The sequence below is a fragment of the Amblyraja radiata genome, chromosome 29 (genome assembly GCF_010909765.2).
Source record: "Amblyraja radiata isolate CabotCenter1 chromosome 29, sAmbRad1.1.pri, whole genome shotgun sequence".
Taxonomy (NCBI): domain Eukaryota; kingdom Metazoa; phylum Chordata; class Chondrichthyes; order Rajiformes; family Rajidae; genus Amblyraja; species Amblyraja radiata.
The window spans coordinates 1,672,361-1,687,032 of NC_045984.1; the positions used below are offsets into that span (position 1 = coordinate 1,672,361).

General features: G+C 44.1%; 1 protein-coding gene across 2 annotated transcripts; it reads right to left on the bottom strand.

The window, feature by feature from the left end:
• Positions 1 to 798: 798 nt before the first annotated feature.
• Positions 799 to 5,876, bottom strand: LOC116989743 (histone H1.1-like). 2 transcript variants are annotated; one of them, XM_033047337.1, is made up of 2 exons: positions 5,152 to 5,876; positions 799 to 1,059 (listed from the first exon to the last, which is right to left on the bottom strand). In XM_033047337.1, exon 1 carries the CDS (start codon positions 5,797 to 5,799, stop codon positions 5,158 to 5,160), a length of 642 nt encoding a protein of 213 aa, XP_032903228.1. In that variant the 5' UTR covers positions 5,800 to 5,876; the 3' UTR covers positions 799 to 1,059; positions 5,152 to 5,157. The 2 variants fall into 2 exon arrangements, with proteins under 2 accessions (XP_032903228.1, XP_032903229.1); XM_033047338.1 differs by lacking the exon at positions 799 to 1,059 and adding an exon at positions 4,653 to 4,714.
• Between the last annotated feature and the right edge of the window lie 8,796 nt (positions 5,877 to 14,672).

The window sequence follows — 14,672 nt, forward strand, 5'->3', positions numbered from 1 at the left end:
ATGTAGTTTGGTGACTTGGGTCACGAAACAGTAGAATAAAGCTCCTCGGCCCACAGCCTAATTGGTTTAAGGTCAGAGGGGAATGATTTAGAAGGAATCATAAGTATCCGAAACGTAGCAATTAATTAGTAGTGCCATAACTTAAACATCAAACGATTAAGGCATAAGCCGTCCAGTAATAAACTGAAATAGTACACTAATTAACGATTGTATCCGTTATTTTTGCGTTTTAAAGTCAGACCATCTTCCCATGACGTCTTAACACGCACAATCCAAGTGTCTCTGACCATCTGTGGGATGCTGTGCTATTGGAGCATCTACAACGTCATCATCACTATTCTTTAATCTTATTGGTTGAAATGTAGCTAGGATACAGCTTTCTGATTGGCTTAATCTGCAGCGTTCAGGTATGTTTCCATGTGTTTTAGTAAATGAAATGTCCAGTTACTCCACAAACAGTTTACTGTTGGCAGTTGGCCGATTTGAATTTTAAAGCCTACAAATGAAACTGTCAAATTCAGAAATTTGAATTGCATTAAATGGACTTAAAATACTTTAAATGACGTTAATTGGAACAGTTTTAATCTGAACATTTGATTGATTTTTAGATTTTTTCTGCTATCCTGCGAGCTAAAATTAGAATCGTATTTTTGTACGATTCTGAATGTAATGGCGGTTTCTATGCCTTCTCAAAGTACATCTTCGATAACCATTACTTCTCGAGAATGTGATGCAGCTATAATTTACGCACTCACCAAACTCTTGTGATAGCAAAAACAAATTCTCCAGACGTTGCTTCTTGATTAATTGGTCTTTACTAAAATAATACATAACAAAGAAATAACTCATAACTTTCCATTCTCAATAGCTGTTCCATTCATGGCATATAAATCATATAAGAGTGTCTTCTTATAAGAGTGTGGCGTCCCGTGTCTCGTGTGATCATGAGATTGTGGTAAAATCTGTTAGTCTTCACATCCTTCGAGCAAGCTAAAACTCAAATCTGAGTGCGCTAGTCTCCTCCAAAGCAGACACAACCCTCTATGTATCAAATCCCACCTACAAAAGTACAGACAGATGAAAATATTAGACATGGCTATAATATACTGACTTAAGCTTAATGGCTCCTACACTGAATATATTGCACACTCCAGAATCTTCTTAATTTCTTTCTGCATTTCTTTCTGTCACAAAATCTTGAAGTGTAACACCATGGTTCGATTGTTTAGTTATTTCTCATTTGAATAATTTCATTCAAACATATGGCTTAGTTGGCAAGGTAATTGGCTGCAGATAATTATTTATTTGCAATCACCTTCTCTTCAACTGTTGATGTTGCTGTCTCCGCACTAAAGTCACAAATAATGTATGGAGAGAAGGCAGGTACAGAATACTGAGTTGGATGATCAGCCATGATCATATTGAATGGCAGTGCAGGCTCGAAGGGCCGAATGGCCTACTCTTGCACCTATTTTCTATGTTTCTATCTATGTTTCTAATGTAGAACCTTCTCTGTGAACATTGGAAATCCATGTGATGATAATGTTATTTAATTTACGTCAAATTGAATTTATTGTCAAGTTACAGGTCCAAATAAAATATTGTTTGCAGCAGGATGGTAGGCATATAGAACCAGATAAACATACACAAATAACTACACATGCAATACATAAAGTGCATATGAAAAATAAGCAAGATAGTAACAATATAAATGTCTGCAAGCAATTGCAAAATCATAAGCAAGTCTTAAATATAAAATTTACCAAGGAAGGAAGCAGAGTGGTGGTAGAAGATTGCTGTTCGGTCTAGAGGCTTGTGACGATGTATTTAAAAGTATGTATGACATCCAACAGAACATGATTTATTATGCTCTAGCCTCAAGACATTTATACAACATGAAATAAAAGCAACTGAAGTCAATGTCTGATGTGAGTCTCTTTCCTCTGGAATTATGTAAGGTGCTAATAACAGTTTTGAACATCCGTTTATTGAATCATTTAAACAGGAGAGTTCTCACAGTCAAAAGTGCATTCACCACCAAACCAACATTACCAAAGACATCACTGTAAATTTATTCAACTGCTTTTATTTTGGAAATTGCTGAAGATACCGGCTGTTGCATTTGTTTGCATGAGAACATTTTAAAGCTAGAAACAAGGAACTGTAGATGCTGTTTAATACACAAAAGGACGCAGTGTGCTGGAGTAACTGAGATCAGACAGCTTCTCTGGAGAACATGGATAGGTGATGTTTCAGGTGGAAACCATTCTTCAGACTCTGAAGAAGGTTCCGACCCGAAACATTACCTCTGCATATTCTCCAGAGATGCTGCCTGAAATACTGCGTTACTCCAGCATTTGTACCCTACCATTTTAAAGTTAGTTGATTGGGAATAGATCCAATGAAGGTTGCAACTGAAATGTGATTGCAAACATGTTCTTTCAATTTGAGAGTAGAAAAGCAGTTTTGAGGAGGGACTGGAGTATAAACCAGTCCGAGAGAGCATGGATTTACTAAGGGAAAATCATGCTTGACTAATCTTCTGGAAGTTTTTGAGGATGTAACTCGGAAAATGGACAAGGGAGTGCCAGTGGATGTAGTCTACCTGGACTTTCAGAAAGCCTTTGATAAGTACCCACATAGGAGATTAGTGGGCAAAATTAGAGCACATGGTATTGGGGGTAGGGTACTGACAGGGATAGAAAATTAGTTGGCAGAAAAGAACGTGTACGGATTAACGGGTCTCTTTCAGAATGGCAGGCAGTGACTATTGGGCTACCGCAAGGCTCGGTGCTGGGACAGCAGCTACTTACAATAAACATTGATTTAGATGAAGCATTTAAAAGTAACATTGGCAAATTTACAGATGACACAAAGCTGGGTGGCAGTGTGAACTGTGAGGAGGATGCTATGATGATGCAGGGTGACTTGGGCAGGTTGGGTAAGTGGGCAGATGCAGTTTAATGTGGATAAATGTGAGGTTATCCACTTTGTTTGCATGAACAGGAAGGCAGATTATTATCTGAATGGTGTCAAGTTAGGAAAAGGGGAAGTACAACGAGATCTGGGTGTCCTTGTACATCAGTCACTGAAAGTAAGCATGCAGGTGCAGCAGGCAGTGAAGAGAAGCTAATGGCATGTTGGCCTTTATAACAAGAGGGGTTGAGTAAAGGAGCAAAGAGGCCCTTCTGCAGTTGTACAGGGTCCTGGTGAGACCATTCCTGGAGGATTGTGTGCAGTTTTGGTCTCCAAATTTGAGGAAGGACATTCATGCTATTGAGGGAGTGCAGCGTAGGTTCACGAGGTTAATTCCCGTGATGGCGGGACTGTCATATGTTGAAAGAATGGAGCGACTGGGCTTGTATACACTGGAATTTAGGATGAGAGGGTTTCTTCCTTAAACATATAAGATTATTAAAGTATTGGACACGCCAGAGGCAGGATACATATTCCCGATGTTGGGGGAGTCCATAACCAGAGCCCACAATTTAAGAATAAGGGGTATGCTATTTAGGACTGTGATGAGTTGGATGATCAGCCATGATCATATTGAATGGCGGTGCAGGCTCGAAAGTCCGAATGGCCTACTCCTGCACCTATTTTTTATGTTTCTATGTTATCCTTGCAACGGAGACAAGAATAGTTTCTGATTTATCAATTACAGCAAATACTCGGCAGAAACCTGGTATAGTCACAAGGGGATTGAGGTATATTTATAGGAACACTAAGAGGTGGGAGCGGTTTAGCGACTGCAAACCGGGAGTGTGGGTGAGGTTTGTACGTACATACACAAGCCCCTGACATCCAGCTCCAATGCCCAGCCTTACATGGGATCAGGAGGGAAATACGTTGATCGTGGAAATCTGGGAGCAACTTATTCACTGGAATCTAATCATTGAGGTGAAGGAGTTTATGGGACTAACTGAGACGAGGAAAAAGCTTTTCATCCAGAGACGTGTAAATCTGTGGAATTCTCTGTCACAGAAGGCAATGGAGGCCAATTCACTGGATGTTTAAGAGTTAGATTTAGCTCTTAGGGCTAACAGAATCAAGGGATATGGGGAGAGAGCAGGAACAGGGTACTGATTCTGTATGACCAGCCATGATCATATTGAATGGCTGTGCTGGCACAAAGGGCTGAATGGTCTACTTCTGCACCTATTTTCTATGAGCAAAACCTTTTTCTCCCAGAGTAGTGAATCTGTGGGATTCTCTGCCAGAGGGGAGTGGAGGCCAATTGACTGGATGTTTTCAAGAGTTAGATATAGCTCTTAGGGCAAACAGAATCAAGGGGTATGGGGGATAAAGCAGGAACGGGGTACTGATGTTGGAAGATCAGCCATGGTCATATTGAATAGTGGTGCTAGCTCGAAGGTCCCAATGGTCTACTCCTGCACCTATGTTTCTAAACAGGTTGATTCTAAAGCTCTTCAACAATTTGTAGGACCACAAATCAAGAGTGCTGGAATACTTTTTCACTCATCTGAAACCATTCAGGGAAAGATGCTCTGAATGGTTTGAGGGTATCCTTCCTTGAATGGTCTGAAGAAGGTTCCCAACCAGAACTCTCACTTATCCATGTTCTCCAGAGGCTGCAAGACCTCCAGTGTCAGCAACACTTTTTGTTTTTTTTCATAGGATACAATTGATTGGCACCTTGTGCCACACTGCTCCACTTACAGCAACTCTAGAAGATTTCTTCAGCAGCACCTCCCTAAACGGAAGCACAAAGGCAGCAAGTACAATAGATGTGGCAAAGACTGAATGAACAATTGTTATGAATGGGTTAAAGTTCAAATCTCCTGCTATTTCCCAATCAACATTTTAAATGACTGTTTCCACAGAAAAGTTGGCAGTTTTTCACCCAAAGTTGTGAATCTGTGCAATGGAGTCAAGGGATATGGGCAGACGGCGTGAACGAGGTACTGATCAGCCATGATCACATTGAATGGCGGTACTGGCTCGAACGGCCGCATGGCCTACTCCTGCACCTATTGTCTATTGTACCGTAATTACTTTTTATTTAATTGTTAATAATTTAATTTCTAATCCCCCTCTATGCAGCATCCCAAATTAAACATACAATCGTTTTGGCCTTTTGATTAAATATTTGTTGTGACTGAAAAGAGTCATCGGTAACAAATGGTCTACCTTCACTCAGGTGCTCTCTTGCTGCTCCGAACCAGCTTGGTTTTCTTTCACGGAGTCCGATGTCTCAGCCAAAGGTTTTCTTGCTTTCGGCGGTCTGGTTGGCTTCTTTGGCTTTGCCCGTTGGCGCTTTCCCTTCGCGCCTATCCTGGCTGCTTTTCTTCCCGGGGCATTATTCAGTTTTCTGCCGTCTTTCGCCATTTTCCCGCGCGCGCCATCCTTCATCGTCCGCCGATACGCCCATTTCTTTTTGGGTTTCTTGGCGGGGGCGGGTCTCTTGGTCGCACGTTTGCCCCTCGGTTGTTTGCTGACCGCGGCGCCAGATACAAGCTCTTTTCTCGCCACCTGTTGTACCTCGTCTTTCTGCTCCTTGTTAACTTTGAAGGAGCCGGAGGCGCCCATGCCCGATACATTCACTAACGAACCATTGTTCACCAGGGTCCTGACCGCATGGTTGATTCGAGAGTTGTTCTTTGCCACATCGTAGCCGTTGCCCGACAGCATCTTCTTTACACTGACCAGCGAGAGCCCGCGACGCTCCTTCGTTGCCGCCACAGCCTGCAAGATTAACTTGGACACGGAGGCTTTTTTAGGCATCTTCGGGGGCTTGTTTTTCCCCTGAATACGTTTGGCGCGTACAATGTCAGTCATGGTTGTATTTAAAACCTTTCCCCCCTTTGATCTCAGTGCGTCTGACTCGCTTCGCGGGAGTGAAATGTTTCCAGCTGCTGCCGCCACTTAACTGGGTTTGCCGGACGCTGCAGAGTCAAGGCAGCTCAACGATCTCGGTCTCCTCTCATTAAATATATAAATATAAACAACGTCTGATGCAGTCTGCTCCCAAATCCCGCTGGAGTAAAACACATACTTTTACAAATAACAAATGTTGGAGATGAACAAAACTTCGTTTTGCTGAAAATACGTATATCAATTATTTCAGAATCTGAATACATCCATTACGTAACGCGTCTTTCACAACATGTCAGATTATTCTATACATAATATGATTTCTGATGAAGTTTTACCTCAGTAATGGAATCTTAATTTTTACTCTTATTTTTTTTTTTCACTCGCCGGGCGGGGAATCGATCAAATCAATAATTGGGGAGATTAAACACACACAACAAAGAAAAAAGATAATTCAATTTTTGAATAATAAATTCAATAATACAATGAGTTTATAGATTAAATATTTGTCTGTGCAGCCGCCGGGCTATACACGCGCATCCAATCAAACACAAAACAGGGATTTTATCAGAAAATATTTGCACCACTTCTTAGGATGATACGTTATGCTAATTAGGAATGGGTAAGATCTCTATTTCCATTGGCTGACACTTGGATTCGTTTTACACTGCAATGGAAAGTCAATGGGAAACAAAAAGAAAAAATTATTGACCAATGAAATGGCTCCTTTTTCTACCTATTGGGAAGATATAAAATGAGCTTCGACAGTGGTTTTCAAATTCAATAACGTTTCTGAGGAGTGAAATACAGATGCCTGAATGTGGTAAAACTGGCAGCCGGCGCTAACACCCGTTCCTCTCGCCGGTTGATCGAATCCATCAATTCTTACGGAAGTGTCACAATGCTAAGCGATTGGCGCTGGCGCTCCAGTTTATTTTGCGGCAGTGCTCAACAAAGATACTCTAGGATCTTTGGTGCTCAAGTACCTGACAACTGTGATCTTGAAATTGCCGGGCAACGCGGCCCGCGATAAAAAGACCAGGATCATCCCTCGCTCCCTGCCGCTCACCATCCGCAACGACGAGGAGCTCAACAAGCTGTTTAGTGGGATCTCCACCCCCCAGGGTGGAGCTTTACCCAACATCCAGGCTTTGCTGCCGCCCAAGAAAACCAGCCACCCCAGCAAAGTGTACATGTAATGACAGCAACAAACTTTGCTTGACCTAAACGGTACTTTTAAGAGCCACCGAATATGTTATTAAATAAATAGGTGCTGTTATAATGTTTTATTGTGTTTACGTTTCTAATTAAGTTTACTTTATAGAGATCCTACGTGAAAACGGACGTCTTTGACATTTGGGAAAAAGCGGATAATCCGGTGGGTTTACCCGATCACAGAGTGAACGTGCAAATTCCGCACACAGAACAGCCGACGTCAGGATCGAACTTGAGTCTAGCTCTCTGAGGCAGCCGCTTCACCGATAATTTGAAAAATAATGAACAAGGTACCAACTGCTTACCAACTGCAGAGATGCTTACAATATTTAAAACCCCGAAAATAATTGGCTTCGGACATCAGAAGATGCAACTGTTCTTTGGTGGGCAGGAGGTGGAGTGTGAAGAAGGGCCGTGAAAATGAATACTGTCACAAATAAGATGAAATGTCGTTTATATAGTTATTTCCGCCTGCTCTTCCATACACAATACAATACAATTCAATTTATTGTCATTTGGACCCCTTGAGGTCCAAACGAAATGTCGTTTCTGCAGCCATACATTACAAACAAATAGACCCAAGACACAACATAATTTACATGAACATCCATCACATCGCTGTGATGGGAGGCCAAAAAAACTTATCTCTCCACTGCAATCTCCCCCCCCCATGTCAGAGTCAAAGTCAAAGTCAAAGCCCCCGGCAGGCGATGGCGAATTGTCCCGCAGCCATTAAAGCCACGCCGGGTGATGCAAGGTCGCACACCGGGTTCTTGGTGTTAGAGCCCCCGGCGGGCGCTCGCAGTCCCGCGGCCATTCCAAGCCGCGCGGGGCGATGGTGTAAAGCCCCGCTCCAGGTGCTCTTCAACCCCGCAACTCGGGCGGGAGAAGTCGCCGTTGCGGAAGCCCTGAAAAGCGGTCTCCCTCCAGGGACCCGCGGGCTCCCGGTGCCGCCCGCCAAACCCGCAGTTGCAGCCTCCGAACCTCCGGGGGTCGGGTCGCAGCAGCGTCCACCACCGCTTCACCCGCTCTGGACTCGGCCAGCTCCGCGACGGTGAGGTGAGTAGTCGGCACCACAGCCCCCGGTCTTCCTGTTGGAGGCCGCTCCTCGTTGCAGCCCCAACGACAACGGAGACCCGACAAAGAAAAGGTCGGGTCTCCCATAGCGGAGGCTCCGTGGCTCATGCTGTATTTTAAATCCCCTTCAGTTCCAAACTCCTAAATTATATCAATCTAACCGTGTTCTTGAATATATTCACTGATTAGGAATCTATAATAAAGAAGATTTCTGATTGGATGAAGAAATGCCTGCTCTGTGATATGCCTGACTAACCTGGCAAGTTTTATTATTCTCGACACAGTAAACAATGGCAACGACTGGCTATCTGGAATTAAAATAATGCTTAAAATAGCTAGGACACGCATTATTTGAAGAGTAAACGGGTTTAAGTCACAGTTTATGTAGGAAGGAACTGCAGATGCTGGTTTAAACCGAAGATAGACACAATAAGCTGGAGTGACTCATGGAGTGCCTCATACGTCACTTTGAAGGACAGTTCTGTAGTAGCCATTTAACTTAACTCAGTAGGTTATATTTATAACCAGTTACCTTTACATTTTATCTGCCTGTAATTATATGGGTAGGATTTATTACGTAGTCGGAGGCGTGTTGGTGGCTGGGATTATCACGCAGACCCGCGAGTTGTTAGTTTAGTTCGGAGGAGGCATGGGGAAGGCACAGCTTTCGACCATGCACGAGTTTGACTACGAGTAAGATCAAAATGTACTTAAACAAGAAGAAGTTTGGATGAATATCTCACTGCTTTTACTACGACAATAAATACATTATTAATCAAGAGACTGTTTGGGAGATTTATCTTTCGACTGCAATGAATGTCTCACGGAGAGCTCGAGGATACGTAAAGAAATTATCTCCTTACCCTTGTCTTTAATCATAGTGACTAGAGGAAAATTCCTTGAACGATATAATATTCTGCCACTACATCTAGTCCAAAGCTACCTTACAGACAGGAGGTAGATGATTGGACCCATAGAAGAGGGGCAGAAGATTGGGCTGGATCGCTAGAGAGAGATTACTGCCAGATGAATTAGTTCCAGAAGAGGAATTGAAGACTGGATCCTTTTCAGAGGAACTGAATACAATACAATACAATCAGTTTTATTCGTCACATTGCACATAAAGTGCAAGTGAAATGAATTTGTCAGCAGCGGTACAATGAGAAAGAACAAACAATACACGATAAAAATTTAACACAAACATCTACCACAGCAATCATCACTGGTGGAAGGCACAAAAATTAGCCAGTCCTCTTCCATTTACCCCCGTGGTCGGGACCTCAACCTTCCGCCGTTGCTGCGGGTGTCCAGATGGTAAAAGGACAAGGTAAAAGTCAAGGTAAGTCCAGAATCGGCTCCTCCCCACCGGAGACCGCGGCTTCAGGCTGGTGTAGGCCGCAGGCCGGCGGTCGTAGATTTAAAGTTCGCGGCGCAGCCAGTTCGCGCCGCGCCAGCTGGAGCTCTGCAGGTTGCCGGCTGCCGTGGGCCAGCGAAACGGAGCGCTCCCCTCCGGCGAGCCCCAGCGAGGGCTCGCCCGCTCCACGCCGAGAGTCCACGCTGCGCCCGCCGCTGAAGCCCCGGGCGCGACTCCGCGAAAGGCCGCCCGATCCTTGCTGTTAGGCCACGGGGGAGGTGACCTGGTAAAAGGTCACCTCCCCCGTGGCCTAACAGCAAGAATAAAATAGATCTCAGCCAGAGATTGGCTTATAGATTTAGAATCTACCTGACCATTAGGTTAATGGGCAGACACGCGACTTATCTGAAGGTTGAAAACATCACCAAGAAATCGTGAGTAAAACAGCTATTGCATTATGCTGTGAATTTGAAAGCTGGAACGCTTTAATTTAGAACACCTTCTTAATAAGATGCTGTGAAATTTTGACGAACGTCCTGTTTTTTAAAATTACAGGCTCTGATAAAAGAGTCTGGAAAAAGTATTAGAAGCAAGTTCTGCTAAGTTTTGGAAAGCAGCCAAGGGTGACTGAAGATCAAGGCCTTGTTTTGTTTTGAAATTGAGATAAGACACATTCTTTCTGAACTGAAGTCACTTCTACACTTCGAGAATATTTGGATGTTTTCTGAAAGTTCAGTTTGTTTTGGTTTCTTATCTGATGTTTACTGAACACTCAGCATCAATGTTTATCAATAGTGACTGAAGCAAACTGAAGAGGTATCAGAGATGTACTAATTCCATTTTGCAATAGAGGAGCACTGTGCACGTCCCTCCTTATTGGAGAGGTCGGCAGCCTTAACCCAGGTCATAATAGGTAGGTGAGGGCACATAACCACTATCCCACTCACCGTAAGCTGTTCGGTAGCAAGGAAGGCCAGATAACATGCAAACAACTGTTGTTCAAAGGGCGAATATCATACGGCAGGATCAGGCAATGTCTTTGCTCAGAAGCCGAGAGGCGCCCGACATCCGTCATGCTTTTCCCACAGACTCCACTCCTCTTCATGAGCGGTCGCTGGAACCTGCAATTCAAAAGGGATATTCTCCCACAATAACGTAAGCAAGAGCATCTGTTCCACCACCCTCTTTGCCATCTCAAAGGATGCCTGCTGGTCAGCGCCCCATTCAAAGATGGCCTTTTTCCGGGTCATGTGGTAGAGCAGGTGAAGCAGCATGGTAAGCTGGGGGATGTGCTTTCGCCAATACCCTAAAAGGCCAATGACCCGCTGGGCCTCCTGTTTGGTCCGGGGAACCTCAGCGGTGAGAATCGTGTTTCAAGACTTTTCTGGGATGTCACTGTGGCCGGCGTGCCACTGAATACTCAAAAAGATAATACTTTGGGTTGGGCCTTGGACCTTAGCCAAGAATATCTGCTGGAGACCCTGACCACACCCCTAGTCTAGGTTAACCAGCGAAGTCCATCCCCGGGGGCTCTCGTCTTGGACCGGGTTTTCTTAATTCTGCCCATGATTCCCCTTTTTCTCACAATGTATTTTCCAAAGGGTATAGAGGGTGCTAGTGGGAAGTCTGTTGTTTATCCACTCCAGCTTGGAGGAGGGCCATAAACAGTTTGTTTCTTGACAGATGCCCCTTAGCCCCACCCCCCTGGCCTGGGATTGGATGCATCAATTATCCTCATTGTTGCCTCAAACAGGCGTGGTCAGTCAAATGGTTCAACCCCTCGAGTGCATTGAGGGCAGTCTCTATAGATGCCTAAACCCCCGGTCCCAGGATCGGGAGTACTACCCTCCTGATGCGAGGCGCCGCAGTCTTAACCAAATAAGAAAGGAGATAAGCAGTCAAGTCTCAGTCTTCAGTACTCTCATAATTCCAGTCGTCATCATACAAGGACATAATCAGTGCCCATTGTCTTAGTGCCATTGGCCCCTCCTCGGCTGTGGACCATGGGGGTGGGGTAAGGTTGGGACCAAAGATCATAGAAGGCTAAGATGAACCACTTTTGCAATATCCAATGGACTGATGTGTAGTACGCAACGGAGCGGAACCTCCGTCATTTTGGGAAACCCGATCCGACTTCCGTTATGCCTCTAGCAGTGCAATCAGTGTTGCGGGGGAACAGTATCTGTGTGTGACATAGCTCATCTACCAAATTCATCATTTTGTTAATTTTCTTTATAAATGTTTCCCTACCTGCTTAATCTGTCTGTTTCTGCCCATTTCCCTCCCTTCCTTCCTCCCCACCCCCATCTTTCCTGCAGTTTTGCTCTAACATACAATATGCACTGATATACCTTAATATACTGTATATCTCTCTATCTCTATCGAGATCTCAATAGAGATATAGATAGAGATCTCTATAGAGAGAGAGAGAGGGATATCTATCTATCTATCTATCTATCTATCTATCTATCTATCTATCTATCTATCTATCTATCTATCTATCTATCTATCTCTACATCCATCTGAAAAAGTTCACTTAAAAAGATAAACAAAGTACAAATTCTTAAGACCATACAAAGCTTTAATTTAACGTATGACGGGTGTAGACCTAGAGACCCAGAGGCACCAGTTTTACGTCTGAATCTCCAGCAGCACACACACAGAAATACCAGAAAATGCGAGTTTATATATGTACAGATATAAAACCAATTGAATGATGTAATGTACAAAAACCATCATCCACCTCCAAATATGGAGTTGTTTTTCAAGAGAGCTGTGAACTATTCAACTTAGGTTAAAAAAAACCCTTGTCACGATGGGAGTTGTCCAAATCCCATCATGGATTACAATTGGCCTTTTACAACAGGAAAACTTAATTATGACAACAATCAATTAATAACTAACTCTTTCATATATATATATATGCTTGAAATGGTAGGAAAATGGATTTGAATTTGGTGGCCTTGCAACTTGCTTGAAATGGAATTTCAAGGAATAGCCATGAGTCAACTGCCAGCCTACCAGCCATGAGTGAGCTGCCAGCACATCAGGATTGAGGGACTAAGCTGCCACCCCAAGAACCCATACCAGTGCTCCAGAAAGCCCCCCCACCCCCCCCCCCCCCACTGGCCACCAATATTGGAATTGGTGGAGAGGTGGAATATTACGTGTTTGTGTATGAGAGGCAAGATAGAGATAATAGATCTCAAGTTTCCCTCATGTATCACAAGCAACTTTGATTTAAAGCAACGCTCTCTTTCTCTTTATCTTTATCTTATTTCTCAAATGATGTACATAAACCATGAAGGCAATTATATATATTTTTATATATGCTGAAAACTCTCCAGTATTGTAAAAATACACATTATATATGTATAAAGCATATATATGTATTTTTACAATATTGGAGAGATTTGAATTGAATTGAATTGAATTGAATCCTTTATTTGTCATTCAGACCTTTCGGTCTGAACGAAATGCTGTTGCCTGCAGCCATACATGTAATAATAACAAAACACAATAAACACAAATTAACATCCACCACAGTGAGTTCACCAAACACCTCCTCACTGTGATGGAGGCAAAAGTCTTAGAGTTACTGTCTCTTCCCTCCTGTTGCAACGGGTGCTCCGGAAAACAGGCACCAGCCTGTGACCTGCGAGCTCCCGACATTGTCCTCCACTGGCCCGCGGCCGAGCCCCGGATCCAGGTCGCCGCCGCCAGAACGCCGCCTCAGCCGCCGTAGCACCGTCTCCGCCCCGCACCGGGCCGCCCACAAGGCAGCGTCTCAGCCCCGCACTGGGCTGCCCCCACGAGAGCACCTTCCAGCCGGGAGCCGGTCCGCCCACAAGGCAGCGTCTCAGCCCCGCACCGGGCTGCTCACACGGGAGCGCCTTCCAGCCAGTAGCCGTGCCGCTCACACAGGAGTGTCTCAGCCCCGCGCCGTCCGCCCTAACCGGAGCGCCGAGTCGTGCCGCTACCCGGACGTCGCCACAGCTCGAAGACGGCCAGCCTCGCGTTGGTGAGTCCTGGCTGGCTCTACCTCCGGACCCTCGAGGTCGGTCGCAGGTTGGAGGCCGCCAGCTCCGCCATTAGGCCTCAGCGCAGACGGGGGAAGAGAAGGGGGATACGACAAAAAGTCGCATTCCCCCGAAGGGAGAGACAGAAAGCTCTGTTTCACCCTCCCCCCACACACATAACACCACCTAATAACCCAAAAAATTACTAAACTAGACAAAAAAAACAACACAAAAAGTAAAAACAGACAGACTGCAGGCGAGCCGCAGCTGTATCACAGCGCCGCCACTTCCGGAAAAAAATTTCAGCACAGAACTAAAAATGTTATATCACAGTTTCAAGTAGTATTTAAGCGGTCTGAGAAACGACTACTGGAGTTTTCAACGTAACTTTATTAGAAAGCTCAAGTTGCAGCATACAGGTTAATCAGACCTGCCTGCCCACATCGGTGGTCAGCACTGAACTGACGCGTGCAAAGGAAAAACCATGCGAAAACAACAGCCCCTCCTGAGTCACGTGACCACGGCTTCCGAACGCCAGGTTCGATATCTGCATGCGCTTGCAGGCACCGCTACAGTATGTTAATTTGCTCAGGGATTGTTACTCAAATGTGCACGAGATAGTAGAGATAAAATCCAGTTAGGAATTAAATTAATTCCCTGATTCAATCAGTTTGTATCTCAAAAATATCCATTTTTAGGACAACAAAAATGTGACATGCTTTGACACAATGAAATGAAGAGGCGATATCTGCATTAATTTCATTATAATTCAAAACATTTTCAAGTTTCTTGCTTTGCAGAGGCATGTTTCACAGTAATAAGCAAAACCTTTGATGTATTTGGCATTAAGTGCTCTGAATTACTATATTTCAAAGAGTGTAACAGTGGTTACTCTCGGTGTCCAATCTACTTTAGAGTAACCACCATTACACCACAATGGTAAATTAAGACCAAAGAACTTCCCAAGGAGATTGAACATTTTCTAGTTTGAAGAACTCAATAGATAATGAAATTATGAGAAAAAAGTAACCTTAATATCAAGATTCTGTAAAAGCTGCTGCATGCCACAATTAGTGAATATATTTGGTGTCCACCATCACACGCGTAACACCAGCATTTTGTAATAATAATAATAATACATTTTATTTATGGGCGCCTGACTCCTGAGTAGC

Coding starts and splice junctions, on each gene's coding strand:
- LOC116989743 (XM_033047337.1), bottom strand. CDS start 5,799: ATGACTGACATTGTACGCGCCAAACGTATTCAGGGGAAAAACAAGCCC.